General features: G+C 50.9%; 1 protein-coding gene across 1 annotated transcript; it reads left to right on the top strand.

Annotated features, from left to right (window-relative positions):
* Nucleotides 1–657: 657 nt before the first annotated feature.
* On the top strand, nt 658–19,873 carry LOC144949755 (ammonium transporter Rh type C-like). Its single transcript, XM_078879737.1, has 10 exons — nt 658–1,133; nt 8,500–8,689; nt 9,871–10,021; nt 11,060–11,207; nt 13,410–13,576; nt 16,099–16,236; nt 16,487–16,623; nt 17,138–17,253; nt 17,501–17,574; nt 19,379–19,873. The coding sequence occupies exons 1-10, from the start codon at nt 947–949 to the stop codon at nt 19,475–19,477; spliced, it is 1,407 nt and encodes a 468-aa protein (XP_078735863.1). The 5' UTR covers nt 658–946; the 3' UTR covers nt 19,478–19,873.
* Nucleotides 19,874–20,025: the final 152 nt, after the last annotated feature.

The raw sequence follows: 20,025 nt of genomic DNA, 5'->3' as shown, positions 1-20,025 counted from the left end.
GCTACACCACCGCTCCCCACCCAGCGAAGACACACAACAACACAACAACATACCCCGCCACTCGGACCGGTCAGACGGAGATAAATCCACGCGATGCGGGCTGGGACGTGAGCCGAATGAGCGCGGGTGATGCAGATGTTGTGGATATCGTTTTAAAAAAGAAGAATAAGAAGCCAGCCAGACTGGTTTTCGAGTACTCGGTTTCCTATATAAGTGGGCACACGCGGACAAAGGGCAATGCGAGTGAGGGCGATCGTGCAGACCGCACGCATGATCGACAGCGAGTGCGCGCGTGTGTGTGGGTGTGGGTGTGTGCCTTCGTTGGTGCTCGCTGCGTAACAGCACTTGCCCCGACAGTCTGTTAAAGGTTGCGTGTGTGAAAATATATATCTGACATAACAAATTGAACTCATCAAAGTTGCGTTGTAATTGAGTCTTAAAATTGAAGTGAGCTAGTCCGTTAATCTTTGTTTTTACAAAAACATCATATATACGTTTCTATAGAGCCGCGTTTGTACGCACACGTACACAGCCACACTATACACTCAGACGCATATGTAAATATACATACACCAACACACCCACAGACAGAATATACATATTCGCATATGCAGTCACAAGCATACAAGTATATGCAAACGCATCGGGACGCGTACCCACTCACACAAAGCACACACATTTACGCACCTTCAAATACACGCGCGTCGTGAGACCATCGCTGTGAGAAGTTGCAAATCACAGCCACACAATCACAGGCGGCCACACAAGCAATTACACAGCCACTCAACCACACTCAACCACACGCAACCACACGCAACCACACGCAACCACACGCAACCACACGCAACCACACGCAACCACACGCAACCACGCAGAGCCGGACAGCCACACGGCAGCGTAACCACACGCAAATCGCGACCGCGCGCGACCGTACGCGATCCGAATCATGGGGATTAATCCGACGATGTATAGGATCCGCTTGCCGGCGCTCGCGATCTTCTTCCAGTTCAGCATGATCGTGCTCTTTGGGGTGTTCGTGCGATACGACGACTTCTCGGACCCCATTCTGTCTTACGAGAAGAACCTGACGGGAGAAGCAGTCGCCAAGAACGAATTCTACTTCAGATACCCAAGTAAGCCTCGTCCTCAACTCGGTGGTGGGCCGAGGGGGGGGGGGGGGTCATCGTCCCATCCGATGTAGAAGTTCGCAGTCTTACGACTCTTGTCGTCCGCTCCAGATTCTCTGGCGTCTCCATATTGCGCTGCTACGAAGGAGGGCCTTGCCCCGAACCGTCGGATAATTTGCTTACACGCAGATGGATTCTGTGTTCATCGTCTTGGTTCTTTCGGTTAAGTCACGTAGAAGGGAAATAATAAAATAATAAAAATAAAACATAATAAAATAATTCTCACGACGTTTCGGCCACAACGCAAGCAGCCGTCCTCAGGTGAAGAACAGGTATGTCGGAAAGACAGCGTCGTGAGAATTGTATTTTATTATGTTTTACTTTTATTATTTCATTATTTCCCTTCTACGTGACTTTACCGATAGAACCAAGAAGATGAATCCCTGCAGTCACGAAAGCTCTAAATCGAAAGATTATGTGTTATGAAGGGCCATTGACTGAAACGTCGCCTATTGAGATCCGGAAAGCATCTATGTCACGGAGGTTCATTGCCTGAAACGTCGCGTATTAAAAGCCAGAGAGCTTATGTGCTATGAAGAAGGGCCATTGCTCGAACCGTCGATTCTATTATTAATATAGTTTACTTTTAAGGGCCGTGTCATTGAGCAGCGTGTTGTAGCTGCTACCGTCTGTGTCTGGTTACCAGTGCCAGGCGGGATATCACGATGTTGGCTTAAACTAAGTTTAGCACGTAGGCTCTCGCGACGAGTATTATTCATATTAATGGTTTTTGGGGTTTGATCGCGCAAGTATAAATGTGTCGCAACCCTCCACCACCCGACACGGACAATCAGTAAAAAGTGTGTCACGTTAACAAACTGCCAATTAGTTACTTCTTCAGCCCACCGGTGTGTTGGAAAAGTGAATCTACAACATTTAGAATTTGAGTAGTACGCCGTTTCGCTGGTAATTACATCCAGCATCTTCGGGCGATTTGCCAGAATAGTGAAGCCATCCACCTGCTTCCGGTCTTAAATAGTGCAGAAGGACGACGTCATCATCATTGAACCCCATCAGGTTTCGAGATCAAAGGCGGAGGTGGGGGGGTATTGTAATTAAATAATAGATTAGTAATCAGTTAATTAGTATGGGATTCCTATATGAGGAATTGTAATAGGTGTTGTGTATTTACTTAATAAGACGCTTCCAGGCTGCGCTAAGCATGGGTGAAAAAACCCCGATTTTTTCAGCGGCAGGCATCGGGTTTTTTCTTTAATACAATTAAACCCGATTTCGGGGAATTAAAAGCTGGTTTAATGAATACGAAACTCTGATCCAAGGCTTAGGCTGCTTCCTCGTCGGTGCTGCTATCGTACTCGGGGGGGGGCGTCGGGCACGGGGTAGTCGTAGAATGCGGCGGGCAGGTTGGTCTTGATGAACACGAGCTTCTCCACAATCGTGGGCATCGCCAGTGAGTTCCTTCGCTTGGAATGGATGAAGCCCATCGTTGAGAAGTTGGCGAAGTGCGGTTCTGCAATTAGAACTAATTACACCGGATTTCTCCCAATCTCAGATGATCGGGTTTAATATAAAAAGACAATTAAAACCGATTGTAAAAAACCCGACTGTGTCACCCTTGGCGCTAAGTATGTAGCAATCGGAACGGTTACAATTATTGTATTTCTCTCAATTTCGATGGATTTTCTAATTAGTCTTGGCCAGTAATTAGTTTTGCATAATACTTCAACGTTTTCCGACAGACCTGTTCTTCACCTGAGGACGGCTGCTTGTGTTGTGGCCGAAACGTCGTGAGAATTGTATTTTATTGTGTTTTATTTTTTTAATTTTATTATTTCCCTTCTACGTGACTTTACGAAATAACCAAGAAGATGAATCCCTGCAGTCACGAAAGCTTTAAATCGAAATTTCACTTCAACGTGATCAAAATCCATTGAGTGTTCTTGTTGGCAAGCATGTTCTGCCACTGCCGACAGCTGTGTTTGAGATAATGTAATGTTCCTTTGGTGTTCTTTTAGTCTTACGATAATGTTACGTCCCGTCTGTCCAATATAGCATTAACCGCATAAGCAATTGATCCGATAAACACCTTCTGTTGATAACTTAGGTAAATCATCTTTACTACAACACACTAGTTCACATCTCCTAGCCACCGTGGTGGTGATTATAAGAAACACGCAAACTCCAAAAATACAGCAGGCGTCAGGGTCGGGATCGAACCCACGACCTCCTGCAGACCAGGCGAGGTGGTTAACATCTCCAAGCCACCGTGGTTTGCATGATGAGTACAGACGATCGCGGGACGGAGTGAACGGCGCCGGTTCCAACGAGGCTCGTCGTGGTGGGCGACAGAGTTGGAATTCTCGAGGCACAGACGTGATAGTGGGGTCACGTAGGTAAAACATTAATTTAAATTAATAAAAGTAAAATAAAAATAAAATAAAAATCACGACGTTTTTTATTTATTTTTTTACTTTTATTAATTTTAATAATTTTTTTTACCTACGTGATTTTACCGAAAAAACCTAAGAATATGAATACTTGCAGTCACGAAAGCTTAAAATCTAGAAGAAGTGATAGTGGGGGTCGAGCGTGATCGCTCGGGACAATCCCGGATGTTAAGGGTGAACGTCGGTCTCACCCAAACGTGCAGCACTTTAGTGAAGTAGCCGCTGTCGAAATTCTAATTGTGACGTTTAAGCGATTCACACGCGCAAATGTTTTGGCATGAAATATAACATTAACACGATTTCATATGTTTGCTAAGCAAACTATATGTATGTATATATATATTTTTAAATATGTTTCCGGAAGACTGCCTTGGAAGGAAACAAAAAAAGACAGAAAGACAAGTAGAGTGGGGTTTTTAAAATATATTTTTAGCTCTGAACTTAGAGGAAGTGTAATCGAGGTGAAATTTTGTCACATTGACATTTATTTTTCTTTAAAAAGTGACCACCAAACGCGGCCGATGTTTTCCACATCGGCAACTCCCCCCCCCCCCCCCCCAATGTTTCAAGAGCTGCAATGCACACTGTGGTGAATGCGAGACGGTGGGGACCTTTAATAAAGAAAGTCACTAAGCATTCCTTCATGAGCCGACCCCTGCCGATGGTGAACTGGACTCCCATGGTAAACTGGACTCCCATGGTGAACTGGACTTCCATGGTAAATTGGACTTCCATGGTAAACTGGACTCCCATGGTGAACTGGACTCCCATGGTGAACTGGACTCCCATGGTGAACTGGACTCCCATGGTAAACTGGACTTCCATGGTAAGCTGGACTCCCATGGTGAACTGGACTCCCATGGTGAACTGGACTCCCATGGTAAATTGGACTTCCATGGTAAACTGGACTCCCATGGTGAACTGGACTCCCATGGTGAACTGGACTCCCATGGTAAACTGGACTTCCATGGTAAGCTGGACTCCCATGGTGAACTGGACTCCCATGGTGAACTGGACTCCCATGGTAAACTGGACTCCCATGGTGAACTGGACACCCATGGCGAACTGGACTTCCATGGTAAACTGGACTCCCATGGTAAACTGGACACCCATGGTGAACTGGACTCCCATGGTAAACTGGACTCCCATGGTGAACTGGACACCCATGGCGAACTGGACTTCCATGGTGAACTGGACTCCCATGGTGAACTGGACTCCCATGGTAAATTGGACTTCCATGGTAAGCTGGACTCCCATGATGAACTGGACTCCCATGGTGAACTGGACTTCTATGGTGAACTGGACTCCCATGGTAAATTGGACTCCCATGATGAATTGGACTCCCATGATGAATTGGACTCCCATAATAAACTGGACTCCCACGGTAAACTAGACTCCCACGGCGAACTGGACTTCCATGGTGAACTGGACTCCCATGGTGAACTGGACTCCCATGGCGAACTGGACTTCCATGGTGAACTGGACTCCCATGGTGAACTGGACTTCTATGGTGAACTGGACTCCCATGGTAAATTGGACTCCCATGATGAATTTGACTCCCATGATGAATTGGACTCCCATAATAAACTGGACTCCCACGGTAAACTAGACTCCCACGGCGAACTGGACTTCCATGGTGAACTGGACTCCCATGGTGAACTGGACTTCCATGGTAAACTGGACTCCCATGGTGAACTGGACTTCCATGGTAAACTGGACTCACATGGTGAACTGGACTTCCATGGTAAACTGGACTCACATGGTGAACTGGACTCCCATGGTCAGGGATCGCCAACCAAAATAACAAGAAGAGCCACTTCCTTGTCTATCAAGAGCCGCGCAGCAGCCCTTAAAGAGCCACACGCGGCTTGGGAGCCGCATGAGTCGAAGCTGATCACGTGTCTCCAGTTGTGCAATAGTGTCTGCTGCTGTGGGTGCTGTTCTTTCCACTGCTACTGCCGTTGCTGTTGCTCCTGCTGCTAGTGTTGCTACTGCTGTTGCTACTGCTGCTAGTGTTGCTACTGCTGCTAGTGTTGGTACTGCTGCTAGTGTTGCTACTGCTGCTAGTGTTGCTACTGCTGTTGCTACTGCTGCTAGTGTTGCTACTGCTGCTAGTGTTGGTACTGCTGCTAGTGTTGCTACTGCTGCTAGTGTTGCTACTGCTGTTGCTACTGCTGCTAGTGTTGCTACTGCTGCTAGTGTTGGTACTGCTGCTAGTGTTGCTACTGCTGCTAGTGTTGCTACTGCTGTTGCTACTGCTGCTAGTGTTGCTACTGCTGCTAGTGTTGGTACTGCTGCTAGTGTTGCTACTGCTGCTAGTGTTGCTACTGCTGTTGCTACTGCTGCTAGTGTTGCTACTGCTGCTAGTGTTGGTACTGCTGCTAGTGTTGCTACTGCTGCTAGTGTTGCTACTGCTGTTGCTACTGCTGGTGTTGCTACAGCTGGTGTTGCTTCTGCTGCTAGTGTTGCTACTGCCGTTGCTGCTGCTGCTGTTGCTACTTCTGCTGCTGTTGCTACTGCTGCTGATGTTGCTACTGCTGTTGATACTGCTGCTGGTGTTGTTACTGCCGTTGCTGCTGCTGCTGCTGTTGCTACTGCTGCTGTTGCTCCTGCTGCTAGTGTTGCTACTACCTTTGCTGCTACTGCTGTTGCTACTTCAGCTGCTGTTGCTACTGATGTTGCTACTGCTGCTAGTGTTGCTACCGCTGTTGGTGTTGCTACTGCTGCTGGTGTTGCTACTGCTGTTGCTACCGCTGTTGGTGTTGCTACTGCCGTTGCTGCTACTGCTGTTGCTACTGCCGTTGATACTGCTGTTGCTACTGCTGCTGTAGCTGCTGCTGCCTTTTGCTACTGCTGCCTTTTGCTACTGCTGCTTTCTCTGTCGACTATTGCAGGACTCTTCTCGTGAAAATACATTTGAAAGAGGTTGCTTCGTCAGACGTTGTATTTTTGTTCCTCTTTAAATATTCCGCTGCTCGTTGTTTTGTTTGTTAGCGATGTTCATCGTCTCGCTATCCGGCAAATAACCACGTGCACTGCCCGCGCAGATGTGCGCGGTGACGTCACCACCGCGCGTCATCATAGCCAGGCAGCCAGCCAGCCTGTAAAACTTTAATATTTTGTTGCTGTTGTACTAGTGCAGTACGATAAGCAAGGGCAGGGGTGCAATGGCGCGCAAGCACACGCCCAGCACACAGCACCAACACGAGACGCACCGCCCCGTGCAGTTCGCGCGCGCTGTTGTTGAGAACGCGTGACCATGAAGAGCGCCCAGAGACGTTTGAGTGACGTTTTGTTCGTGATGCTGCGTTGGCGAATCGGTCCACAGAGCACCGCTGCCAACCGCAGAGACCCCCTGCGCAGCATTCGTCCGTTAATAGCAACGCTGCTCCACGAGGAAAAAAAAACGGGCGACGTTTCGGGCAATGACCCTTCTTCATATGCAAGAGAGATTCTCGTGTTTTTTGTTGTTGTTGTTGTTGTTATTGACGAACATTAGAGTGACCCAGCAACGCTCGGTGGGAGCTTCGTTTTAGGTCCGTGCACAGCTCTGCCACTACCGCTTTAGAGGCCACGGTCAACATCCACTGCTGGTTGAAGGCCTCCGCTAAGCCGTGTCCCGTAGCGGGAGCTGTTTGACCGACCGACCTTCGCCGCCCACTCTACTCGCTGCGGCTTGGGGGAGCGAGGCGCAGGTCTCGAGGCAGGAGGAGGAGGAGGGGAGGAGGTGTTTGTTGGTTTCGCGCGAATCGCTTTGCCCACTGATGTTATCCGTGGCCCGTGAACGGAAGCCACTGGAGGGCGGGCGAGTTCGTAGCGCACGAGTGCCAACCACTGCGTCACCCAATCACCACGTGCCTCCCCTCCGAAGTCAGACGTTTCAGAATCAGAAGCCGATTATTATTGTTGTTGTTCGAGTAAATTACCCACTGAAGTATATTCTTATGTTTTTTCGGTAAAGTCGCGTAGGTAAAACATCAAAATTAATGAAAATAAAATAAAAACAAAAATCACGACGTTTCGGAGGCAACACAAGTCTCCGTCATCAGGTGGGACCGTCACAGCCAGATTAGCTGCATCAAGTGAGGCAATGATTCAAGATGTAATCCCTTAAAAGCGAGTTGAGGGGGGAGGAGAGGGAGGGGGGAGCTCATCAGAATATGGTAGCCAATGAATGGAACGTATCATTGGCTACCATATTCTGATGAGCTCCCCCCCCTCTCTTCTCCCCCCTTCAACAGCTACTTCTTGAATCATTGCCTCACTTGATGCAGCTAATTCGGCTGTGACGGTCCCACCTGATGACGGAGACTTGTGTTGCCTCCGAAACGTCGTGATTTTTATTTTTATTTTATTTTATTTTCATTAATTTTGATGTTTTACCTACGTGACTTTACCGAAAAAACCTAAGAATATGATTCCTTGCAGTCACGAAAGCTTCAAATCTACCCACTGAAGCTTGCAGCTCTCTTTCAATGATGGCTCGGCCGGCAGACAGACACGGCAGCGAGAGTTAATGGACACGGCATAAACACGAAAGCTGAATCAGCATATGTATTTATACTGGAAGCTCTTTGTCCAGTAGGGATGGATCAGAGCGTTACAAACAACAACCCATACGAATTTGTATTTAAAGCTTTCGTGACTGCAGGGATTCATATTCTTGAACCAAGAATATGAATCCATACGAAATGAACTCGATAGGAGTGCAAAGTATAAGAAATGTAAACAAATCGCTTACAATATACGCCTGGTTGACCCCGTTCGCATAAACGCATCTTTGTGTCTCTTCCTCCTCCTCCCTCTTCCACCAACACCTTCTGATTCCCACTGACGCCTCCTCCTCCTCCCTCCCTCCCTCCTCCTCCCCCCCCAACACCTCCGTCCCCGTGAACCCACCGCAGGTTTCCAGGACGTGCACGTGATGATCTTCATTGGCTTCGGCTTCCTCATGACCTTCCTCAAGCGCTACGGCTTCACGAGCGTGGGGAACACCTTCTTCCTCGCCGCCTTCGGCATCCAGTGGGCCACGCTCATGCAGGGCTGGTTCTGGCACCTGGGTCCGGACGGCAAGATCCGAGTCGGAGTCATCAAGTGAGGGGGCACTGCAAACGCAAAACAAAGACAACGATCCCCCCCCCCGTATAGGCAGTGACAGACTGTAGGGGCAAATGCTGTTACCATTTATTCCACAACCAATCAAACAATCCATCAGTAAACCAGTCTAACGCTCAGACAAGCAATAATCAAATCGCACAGACAGATAATTTTTCAAGCAATCACTCGAACACACGATCCATGGAATCATTACAGAGACATACAATTAATCACAGTCGCGCAATGCATCAAATTGCAAAAGACAAAGATCCCTCGTATAGCCTTAATAGACTGCTGGGGCAAGTGCTGTTAGCGAGTAGCACCTATGAAGGCCAGAACGGCACACGAGGGGGTGGGTGGCCAGCACCACGCCCAGCCGCCTTTGTCTCCCCACACACCGCACCAGGTAATTTCTTAAGGCTGAGTCGACCTAGCGGAGGCCCAGGACCACACACATCGGGGTAGGTCGACTCCGCCACCCCTGCACTGATCACCGCGGAGTATGGTCCAACACCACCCCCAAACCTACACTCGTCTCGGCTCGTTCGTTGCACGTGACATAAGCGGCACGGCTCGGCTTGTGAAGTGGAAACAAAACAACAACCCACGATGGCCTCTCGTGAGCCGGAGTGCCGGGCTGGCTCGGTTGTGCGGTGGCGAAGGAGATGTGTGTCTGTGTGTGTGTGTCTGTGTGTGTGTGTGTGTCTGTGTGTCTGTGTGTGTATGTGTGTGTCCCGTGACCTCCTCGCCAGCGAGCCTTCGACGGCACCCCCGCGTGGCCTCCAAGTGCACATAACCTGGCACAAGTGGCGAGTTGTTGTTGATCTATTGTTGTTGTTGTTGTTGTTGTGTGTGAATTCTGGTCAAACTTGCAGCAGCAGCGGCTTTTAGCTGCTCGGCCATCGAACAAAGATGGCGGTCACCCAATCGCGCGCTTTCAGAGATGTGCTTCTGCGGCCGTCTGGAACGCTCTCCCTTCCGATATGAGGATGCCACTGGAGCTATGCGCTCTTAAATCATCTCGATTGACAAACTAATTTCCTTAGAACTCCTTTTGGTGTTTAGTTTGTTGTCCTTCCCCCCACACCTCCGATGAGTACGGTTGGCTACGCACGGTGCGAAAGAAGTTCGACATACGTACATATGCAATGTTACGTGTGTCTCCCGTGTCCGCTCAGCATGATCAACGCCGACTTCTGCGTGGGCTCCGTGCTCATCGCGTTCGGCGCCCTGCTGGGCAAGACCACCCCGGTGCAGCTTCTCTTCATGGCCCTGCCGCAGATCACTCTGTACGCGGTCAACGAGTACATCGTCCTGCACCTCCTCAGGGTGCGAGCTCATCCCACCCTCCTCGCCCTCAACTCTACTCGTTCGCACTCGCTCGCTCGCTGTTATCGTCATCATCATCGGAATTATCACTCACCCTCCTCATCCCTCCTCCTCCTCGTTCTTACTTGCTCACTCACTCTTATCACCGTCATCATCATCACCACCATCCTCACTCACTCAGCCTCCCCTTATTGAACCCTCGTCGTTCTCACTCGCACTTGTTCATATATAGATACCTAAGAGGCTGCAACCGTAAGAGGCGGGTAGGCATTCATCCAGCAGCCCTTTGACGGAGGGCAGTCGAGTTATATGAGTACTCGCGGTCCGTACTGCGGTTGCTTTGCATTGCGTTGCGGTTCAGCGTCAGAGTTCGTTGATGTAACACGCGCCCGGCCGCGTCATCGTTGTTTAGATGAAGCAGCGGCGAAGCGCCCCCGATGACGCTTCATCTTGAGAGTTCGCATTGTCCCAGGAGGCCGCCGTAGATGGAGAGTTTGTCACTCTCGTACGCGAATCGCTTGACCCCATTGGCTCTCAGCCTACAGGTATTGTGGCAGCCCACTCTTGCACAGCCGGTCAACCACGTGCAACTCTTGTTGTTGTTGTTGCGACTCTTTTGCAAGAGGGTGTAGGAATGCCAGGATTGCTATAGCCACACGTTTGCTGCTGCTGCTGTTGCTGCTGTTGCCATTCATTGTATAGACGGACGCCAATAATCTCGTGTTGTTGTTATTGTAGTTGTTATTGTTGCAGTCATTCAGTTGTGCAATGACGCTGGTGGTGAAGCGGTGGTGCATCGGTTAGCGCGCCGCGCTACGAACCTCCCGTGGACGTGGCCAGGAGAAGGCAGTACAGCAAATGCGTATTGCATTTGCTCCATCTGTATGGGATAGAGTGTTGCCCCCTCGCGTGCGTGGGTTTTCTGTGGGTGCTCCGGTTTCCTGCCCGATGTCACCTGACTATAACACAAAGGAGCGCCGCAGAGCTTGAGGCAATTGTTGACGCCACGTGGCCGCTGCTGTCGCTATTGTGGTGCAGTGCAACGATGCCGGCGGCTCCATGACGATCCACACGTTCGGCGCGTACTTCGGACTCGCCGTGTCGCGCGTGCTCTACCGCCCGGGACTCAAGAACGGGCACCCCAAGAACGGCTCCGTCTACCACTCGGACGTCTTCGCGATGATCGGTGCGTGCGGGCACTTCTTCTCACTCGCGGCAAAGGGGTTCAGTCTCGTTCCTGCGCAGGGTCAGAGTTGTCCCTAGGGTACAGAGATGTTTTACGCACCCGGCCAGGTACTCATGTGTATGTACGCGGGTTGAACTGCTAATCGCACCCCCCCCCTCCCCACGTAGTTAACCGTTGCTCATTGGAGTTGCAGGGGGGGGGAGTGAAGGACAACAAAACAAGACACGAGTCGACCTAGGGTAGGTCCAGGACCGGTGAAGATAATCGCCACTCGGTGTTGATGGCCGTGAGCGGGAAAATCGAACTCGGGTCGCCGGGTTCGTAGCGCAGCAGCCAGCAAGTGCAAAGACAAAGATCAGGGGTAGCAGCCCAGACAAAGATCTCCCGTATAGCCTTAATAGACTGTTGGGGGAAAGTGCTGTTAGCGAGCACCTTGGTGTTGGCCGTGGGCGAGGATCGAAACGCGGGTGGCCAGGTTCGATGAGCGTCGCGCGCTAACCGCTGCACCCACCGCTCCGCGCACTGCAGCCCACGCGCGCGCGCGTGCGTGATCGCACACACGTACGCACGCGTCTGCGGGATGCAATTTAGGCCACCGCTAATATGTGGGCGGCAAATCCCCCGCCGGCTGTTTGCGGTCCGTCTCGAAGATAAATCTCGTCTGCAAACACGGCGCGACGTGCCGGAGAAGTGTCGCCTCTCCGTTGGGACGCATTGGCCCTGTTTGCTACGGATGCATACGACTCACTCGCTGTGATGACGTCCTCCTGCTGCTGCTGCTGCTCTATTTATAACTTGGAACCAGATGGATTGCTTCACTATTCTGGCAAATCGCCCGATGATGCTGGATGATGTAATGACCAGCGAAACTTCGTACTCAAATTGTAAATGTAGTGGATTTGCTCTCCAACACACCGGTGGGCTGAAGTAGTAACCAATTGGCGTTTTGTTTACTCGACAAATCCCTTACTAATTGGCTGTGTCGGGTGGTGGAGAGTTACGACACATTTACACTTACGCGATATAACCCTTTATTATGAACTGGCGGGAAGTACCCGCCGTTACCCGGGTCTTAAAAATATTTCAAAACTACTCTGAAAAATCTAACAGTAGTGCGTACTGACTGTAGTGGTACCTGCTATGATTGCAGTGCATACTGTGGTGGTACCTGTTATGATTACAGCAGTGCATACCGACTGTAAACCCCACCGTTGGAGAGGAAAATTGTTCGCAAGCGCGCGAACAGACACAAACCCACAAACAGACAATGTTTTACTTTTATATATATAGAAATATTGGTCGCGAAAGCCTAAGTGTTAAACTCACTCGCTGTGTAGCTACAAAAAAAACCCCAACTATACTCATTTAAGGCCCACCACTGAGCTATATATATTTTTTTTCAGAAGCGACCTGGTCATCACAAATGATAGCCCAACGAAGTGGCTCATTGCGTTGTAATTTATCGCAAACAAATACTCTAAACCTATGAAGAGGTGGCTTAGAGTTCCGTGCTTTGAGTCGGCACTGCTGAGAGCTGTTGGGTTCCAATCTGCGCGTGTGGCCTCCTGGATTAACCGGCGTTCAAAAAAGCGCAGTGAGTCGGAGGTCTCGCCTCGGTTCCCAACGACTGCCGCGTTAATTTTTCTCACTTAATTGACCAGAATTCAATGATGACGACGATGATTTGATTTCAATGAAGATGGTGATAATGGTAATGACGACAATGCTGCTGCTGATGATGATGATGACATGATAATGATGATGATAGCTGCTATTTGTGGATTTGCCTCAATCCACATCAAAGGCAAATATCCCCCGTGTAGCCTTAATAGAATTTTGGGGCAAGTGCTGTTAGCGAGAACCCATGAAGGCCGGCATGGCACACGAGGGGATGGGTGGCCAACACCGCGCCCGGCCGCCTTTGCCTCCCCAGCAGCCATGTTTACACACCGCACCGAGTACTTGCTTGAGGCTGAGTCGACCTAGTGGAGGCCCAGGACCGGTTCAGGTAACCGTCACCCGGTGTTGAGCGGGAATTGAACTCGGGTGGCTGGGTTCGTAGCGCAGCGCTGCGCTGAGCGCTACACTACCGCTCCCCTCCATGCCCCCCCCCATCATCGCACCCCCCCCCCCCCGACTTCCACCCCGTGACCCCCCCCCCCTCCTGCCCACCTGCCCACGTGACGGCTGTCCCGCACGCAGGGACCATTTTCCTCTTCCTCTTCTGGCCGAGCTTCAACTCGGCGATTTCGGCGGCGGGCGCCGACCAGCACCGGGCCTCCATCAACACCTACTACTCGCTCATGGCCTCCGTGGTCATGACCTACGCGATATCCAGCCTCACCGACAAGCACGGCAAACTCGACATGGTGAGTCGACCCGTGTACGAGTCGACCCGTGTATGAGTCGACCTGTGTATGAGTCTACCTGTGTATGAGTTTATCTGTGTATGAGTCTACCTGTGTATGAGTCTACCTGTGTATGAGTCTACCTGTGTATGAGTCTACCTGTGTACGAATCTACCTGTGTATGAGTCTGCCTGTGTATGAGTCGACCTGTGTATGAGTCTACCTGTGTACGAGTCGACCTGTGTATGAGTCGACCCGTGTATGAGTCGACCTGTGTATGAGTCTGCCTGTGTATGAGTCTACCTGTGTATGAGTCTACCTGTGTATGAGTCTACCTGTGTACGAGTCTACCTGTGTATGAGTCTACCTGTGTATGAGTCGACCCGTGTATGAGTCTCCCCCATGTATGAGTCTACCTGTGTATGAGTCTACCTGTGTATGAGTCTACTTGTGTATGAGTCTACCTGTGTATGAGTCTACCTGTGTACGAGTCTACCTGTGTATGAGTCGACCTGTGTATGAGTCGACCCGTGTATGAGTCTACCTGTGTATGAGTCTACCTGTGTATGAGTCTACCTGTGTATGAGTCTACCTGTGTATGAGTCGACCCGTGTATGAGTCTACCTGTGTATGAGTCTACCTATGTATGAGACTACCTGTGTATGAGTCTACCTGTGTATGAGTCTACCTGTGTATGAGTCGACCCGTGTATGAGTCTACCTGTGTATGAGTCTACCTGTGTATGAGTCGACCTGTGTATGAGTCTACCTGTGTATGAGTCGACCTGTGTATGAGTCTACCTGTGTATGAGTTTATCTGTGTATGAGTCTACCTGTGTACGAGTCGACCTGTGTATGAGTCGACCTGTGTATGAGTCGACCTGTGTATGAGTCGACCTGTGTATGAGTCTACCTGTGTATGAGTTTATCTGTGTATGAGTCTACCTGTGTATGAATCTACCTGTGTATGAGTCTACCTGTGTATGAGTCTACCTGTGTATGAATCTACCTGTGTATGAGTCTGCCTGTGTATGAGTCGACCTGTGTATGAGTCTACCTGTGTACGAGTCGACCTGTGTATGAGTCGACCTGTGTATGAGTCGACCTGTGTATGAGTCTGCCTGTGTATGAGTCTACCTGTGTATGAGTCTACCTGTGTATGAGTCGACCTGTGTATGAGTCGACCTGTGTATGAGTCTACCTGTGTATGAGTCTACCTGTGTACGAGTCTACCTGTGTATGAGTCTACCTGTGTATGAGTCGACCCGTGTATGAGTCTCCCCATGTATGAGTCTACCTGTGTATGAGTCTACCTGTGTATGAGTCTACTTGTGTATGAGTATACCTGTGTATGAGTCTACCTGTGTACGAGTCTACCTGTGTATGAGTCGACCTGTGTATGAGTCGACCCGTGTATGAGTCTACCTGTGTATGAGTCGACCTGTGTATGAGTCTACCTGTGTATGAGTCGACCCGTGTATGAGTCTACCTGTGTATGAGTCTACCTGTGTATGAGTCGACCCGTGTATGAGTCTACCTGTGTATGAGTCTACCTGTGTATGAGACTACCTGTGTATGAGTCTACCTGTGTATGAGTCTACCTGTGTATGAGTCGACCCGTGTATGAGTCTACCTGTGTATGAGTCTACCTGTGTATGAGTCGACCTGTGTATGAGTCTACCTGTGTATGAGTCGACCTGTGTATGAGTCTTCCTGTGTATGAGTTTATCTGTGTATGAGTCTACCTGTGTATGAGTCTACCTGTGTATGAATCTACCTGTGTATGAGTCTGCCTGTGTATGAGTCGACCTGTGTATGAGTCTACCTGTGTACGAGTCGACCTGTGTATGAGTCGACCTGTGTATGAGTCGACCTGTGTATGAGTCGACCTGTGTATGAGTTTATCTGTGTATGAGTCTACCTGTGTATGAGTCTACCTGTGTATGAATCTACCTGTGTATGAGTCTGCCTGTGTATGAGTCGACCTGTGTATGAGTCTACCTGTGTACGAGTCGACCTGTGTATGAGTCGACCTGTGTATGAGTCGACCTGTGTATGAGTCTACCTGTGTATGAGTCTACCTGTGTATGAGTCGACCCGTGTATGAGTCGAACCGTGTATGAGTGGCTACGGTGGCGAGATGTTAACGACCTCGCCTGATATGCAGGAGGTTGTAGGTTCGATACCGACCCCGACGCCTGCTGTACATTTGGAGTTTGTATGTCTCTCTCCACGCAGTCACGCGGATTTGTATCCCAGCCCTCCGCTTTTCCCCTCCACATTTAGAATCAACATCCAGGCGTTGAGAGTATTTTGGCTGCGATACATTTCTCCGTGATAAGCCGCTTGGTCGAGCCAGCGTTTGTGACCACGTCGCTTCAGAAAAAAAGCTGTACAGCTCAGTGGGCAGTTCACATCTCACCACCGCTGATGTCTCAGTGCCTCCATGTCGCTGTGCTCCCGTGTCCCTGTGACCCCCGTGTCTCCACGTGTCCTACTCGTGTTGTCCTCCCCCCCTCCCCACCCCCTCCCGGTGTGTCTCAGGTCCACATCCAGAACGCGACGCTGGCAGGGGGGGTTGCGATGGGCACGGCCGGGGAGATGATGGTGACGCCGTACGGTTCGCTCATCGTGGGCTTGATCGCCGGAACCATCTCCACGTTGGGCTTCAAGTATCTCTCTGTGAGTCGTCATCGTCATCAGCATGAGCATGAGCAGCAGCAGCAATATCATCAGCAGCAGCATTATCATCTGACTAGATGCCATGATCACCATCAGCAACATTATCATCATTAACTGCAATTCGTTCAAGGTTCATATATTTACGCGTTACACCTACGGGCCAATGACCCCCGGATCGTGACGATGATATATTATATAAATAAAATAAAACTTCCTAACGTTGGACTCCCGGCTCTCCACCACGTGACAGCCCCTGCTGGACTCCAAGCTCAAGATCCAGGACACGTGCGGCATCCACAACCTGCACGCCATGCCGGGCTTCATCGGTGGCATCGTGGGGGCCGTCACAGCCGCCACCGCCACCAACAGCGGCACCTACGGCCTCGGGTGAGCGCGCCTCCACTCCCCCAGAGTACACCCAGAGTACACACAGAGCCCACCCAGAGTTCAACAAAATGACTCAATTGGGATTACACACAGCGGCCATCATCGCCCCCTCCTGGCAGATGAATGCCCCCGCGCAGGACGGGGACTGAGGCACCTTGTGCTGCACAGAGACAGCTGCCACACGGGGGGGGGCTTTTAAATGTTGTATGCGAGATGCGATGGAAGCCACTTATTGCGTGCAAACTGCTCTGAGATGCACCAGCGTGAAGGGCAAATCGTCACCATCATCAACAGGAGTATAGCCAGAGACGACTAAAGCTACACATCCATCAGGTAGGTGAGGATGGGTGAGGGTCGGCGAGTGTTGGGTGAAGCGGTGGGTGGGTGAGTGAGCATAGGAACAGGTAGGAGAATGAGTGAGTGAGAGTGAGTGTGAGTGAAGTGACGTCACGGCGAATTAAGTTCAGGTTAAGTAAAGGTGAGATTGACGTTCGTTGTTGTTTGTCGTTTACAGGCTCACCGATACCTTCCCTGTCCTCAAGGAATATCCGGACAGGCGAATCGGCGGGTACCAGATGGCAGGCACCATGGTCTCCATGGCGATGGGTCTCGTGGGCGGGACCATCGTAGGTGGGTCACGCGGGCCCTCGGTATTCGCGGGGCACTGATCCGACAGGCGGCGCGAATATCGAATCCGCGAATATCGAATCCGCGAATATCGAATCCGCGAATATCGAATCGGCGAATATTGATACCATCGAGTGTGGAGGGACATGGGTGGCTTGCGTCGTGCCAATCAACAGCCGTGCGTGCTTGAGAGCCGTCAGAGCCGACAGCCGCGCCTGACGCTGCCTCGCGTTGCTGCTGTCTCTGAAAGGCTTCCTGCTGAAGCTGCCGATCTGGGACTTCCCTGAGGACGAGGAGTGCTTTCAGGACGAGTCGTACTGGGAGGTGAGCGCCGCCAGCGTCGCCTCCAGGGTCGCCTCGGCCAACGTCGCTTACGCACTCCCACGCGAGTCGCTCGAACCTCGCGGCAATATTCTTTCGGTAAAGTCACGGAGGTAGGTTCAAAGAAAATAACAACAACAAAAACTACGACGTTTCGTCCACAACACAAGTGATCGTCTGTCATGCCTCCCTGATGACGATCGCTTGTGTTGTCATCTAATCGTCGTAGTTTTTGGTTTGTTATCTTTTGGTTATTTTCTTTGAACCTATCTGCGTGACTTTACCGAAAGACCCTACAAATATGAATTCCTGCAGTCACGAAAGCTTTAAGTCCTCATGGAAATGTTTTCTCAACCACCCCTCCCCCCATCGTAATGGTGCTCACCCCCCCTCCCCTCCCCCACAAACAAGACCATTGGTCGCCCTCCCGCCCTCCTCACCACCATGTTACTCAGGCCACAATACACAGGGAGATCGCACGTCTACGCCTCCAGTGAATGTGCTGTTCGTAGGGCATGTATGTACAGTACGTACCGCGGTCTCCTCAACGGGTGTCACTTTCAAGGCCGAATCTTACGGAGTGAGGAGGCTGCCGTCCCTCTAGGGTCACGGCGATTCAGGGCGACCGCCCCAGGCCCCATGCTTTGGGGGGCCCCACAGGCTTTGATGTTGCGGTGTCAGATGCAATATTTCCGGTTTATTTGGAAAACGTCGGGGGGGGGGGGGGGGAGCGGGGGGGGGCACACAGTGTGTAATATGCCCCGGCAGCCCGATAACCATTACCCCTGGTCAGAGGGTTAATGATTATTGCATGTATGTACGTATGTTGAACTTCTTTCGCACCGAACATAGCCAACCGTAATAATCGGCGGTGCGAGGGCACTTGGCTCGCAGTCCAGAGGGTTCGAGTCCCGTATCCCGGCTGGGCAGTTGAAACATTGGGGGGCGAATTTTTCGTTCAATCCTTATCCCCTACCGCCTTCTGCCCAAGCCGGCAGCAGCGTTAATGGGTTCACCGGTTAGTCGACGATCGGCAGGGCTCGCGTGCGGTGGAGTAAACTGTGGGTGCGTATTCCAACGTGACCTGGTCAGTTGTGGTGGAGTAGACAAAACGCCCGCTATAATGGAGGCCCTCTCCGCCAGCAGTGGGTTGAGCATGTAATTTGTTGACGATTTTATATTTTAGCAGATAAGACCTACTGAGCTACGTATACTAGACCCAACTAGTCGTGAATTGGCTGGGAACGTCTTGAAATAAATGTGCAATGTCGCAGCAGTGGGAACCTCCTGAAAGAGAGAGAGACCACAGCTCAGCGTGGCTTTCCTGGATAACGACGTAAACACAGTAATTTAAACTAAACAAGTTTTTATTTTATTTTATACCGTGCAAGGCCCACTAAGCTATATATAAATAGAGCTCTTTATCTGAATCGACCTGCCCATCACAAATGATGGTGGCTTATCAACACGTGGACATTTGTAGCAGCTAAATACTCTAAACCAGTGTTCTTCACTGATTTTCAGAGGGCGGGGGGGGGGGCACTTTCGCCGTTAAGACATCATCGGCGTGAGGGCCGCCACACCGCCTGCAAGGGCGTGTTTCCACATCTTGTGTATTGCCGGGGGATTGGGGGGGGAGGCACTCAAGGCCATCAGGGGCCGCCAATGGCCCACGGGCCTTGCAACAAAGACCACCGCTCTGAACGCGTGTTCGCTTAATATTTACAGCGGCCGCACCTGCGCCTGTGTTGTGTCGTGAGCGAGTCAGCCCAGTGTTGCCCGCCTCACCTCGTCCTCCACTCTGCAGGTGCCCGGGAGCGACGAGGAGGATCACATTCCGGCGCCTAAAGACCGCAACAACCAGGACTTCCAGATGACGATCGAGAACTCCAAGGTTGATTCTTAGTGCCAGCGAGAAGCGAGGTGTGGTGCTTGCGTGTGTGTGTGTGTGTACGTGTGTGTGTGTACGTGTGCATACGTGTGTGTGTGCGTGTTGGGGGAGCGGTGGTGCAGCTGTTAGCGCGCTGCGCGACGAACCCGGCCACCCGGGTTCGATTCCCGCTCACGGCATAACACCAGTGACGATTATCTGAACCGGTCGTGGGCCTCCCCTAGGTCGACTCAGCCTAAAATGAGTCGACCTGGTGCGGTGGTGTGTAAACATCGCCACTGGGGAGACAAAGGCGGCTGCGTGGTGTTGTCCACCCACTCCCTCGTGTGCCCTGCCGGCCTTCATAAGTGCTCGCTAACAGCATTTGCCCCAGAAGTCTGATAAGGCTATACGGGACATCTTTGTCTGTGTTTTGTTACGTGTACGTGTGTCTGTGCGCGCGCGCATCGGACTTCATAGGTGCTCGCTAACAGCACTTGCCCCAACAGTCTGTTTAAGGCTATACGGGGGATCTTTGTCTCAGTCTTTGTGTGCGTCGACTCAGTCTTAAATGAGTAGGTGGC

Source organism: Lampetra fluviatilis, chromosome 3 (assembly GCF_964198595.1).
Source record: "Lampetra fluviatilis chromosome 3, kcLamFluv1.1, whole genome shotgun sequence".
Lineage (NCBI taxonomy): Eukaryota > Metazoa > Chordata > Hyperoartia > Petromyzontiformes > Petromyzontidae > Lampetra > Lampetra fluviatilis.
The sequence above is the reverse complement of the archived record's forward strand: the minus strand, read 5'-3'. Positions and strand labels throughout refer to the sequence as shown.

What these genes read in the sequence shown, in the direction of transcription:
- LOC144949755 (XM_078879737.1), top strand. Translation starts at nt 947, where the DNA reads ATGGGGATTAATCCGACGATGTATAGGATCCGCTTGCCGGCGCTCGCG. An exon ending in GGACGTCTTCGCGATGATCG is followed by an intron (nt 11,208 to 13,409) that starts GTGCGTGCGGGC and finishes TCCCGCACGCAG; the next exon opens with GGACCATTTTCCTCTTCCTC. An exon ending in AGCGGCACCTACGGCCTCGG is followed by an intron (nt 16,624 to 17,137) that starts GTGAGCGCGCCT and finishes TGTCGTTTACAG; the next exon opens with GCTCACCGATACCTTCCCTG.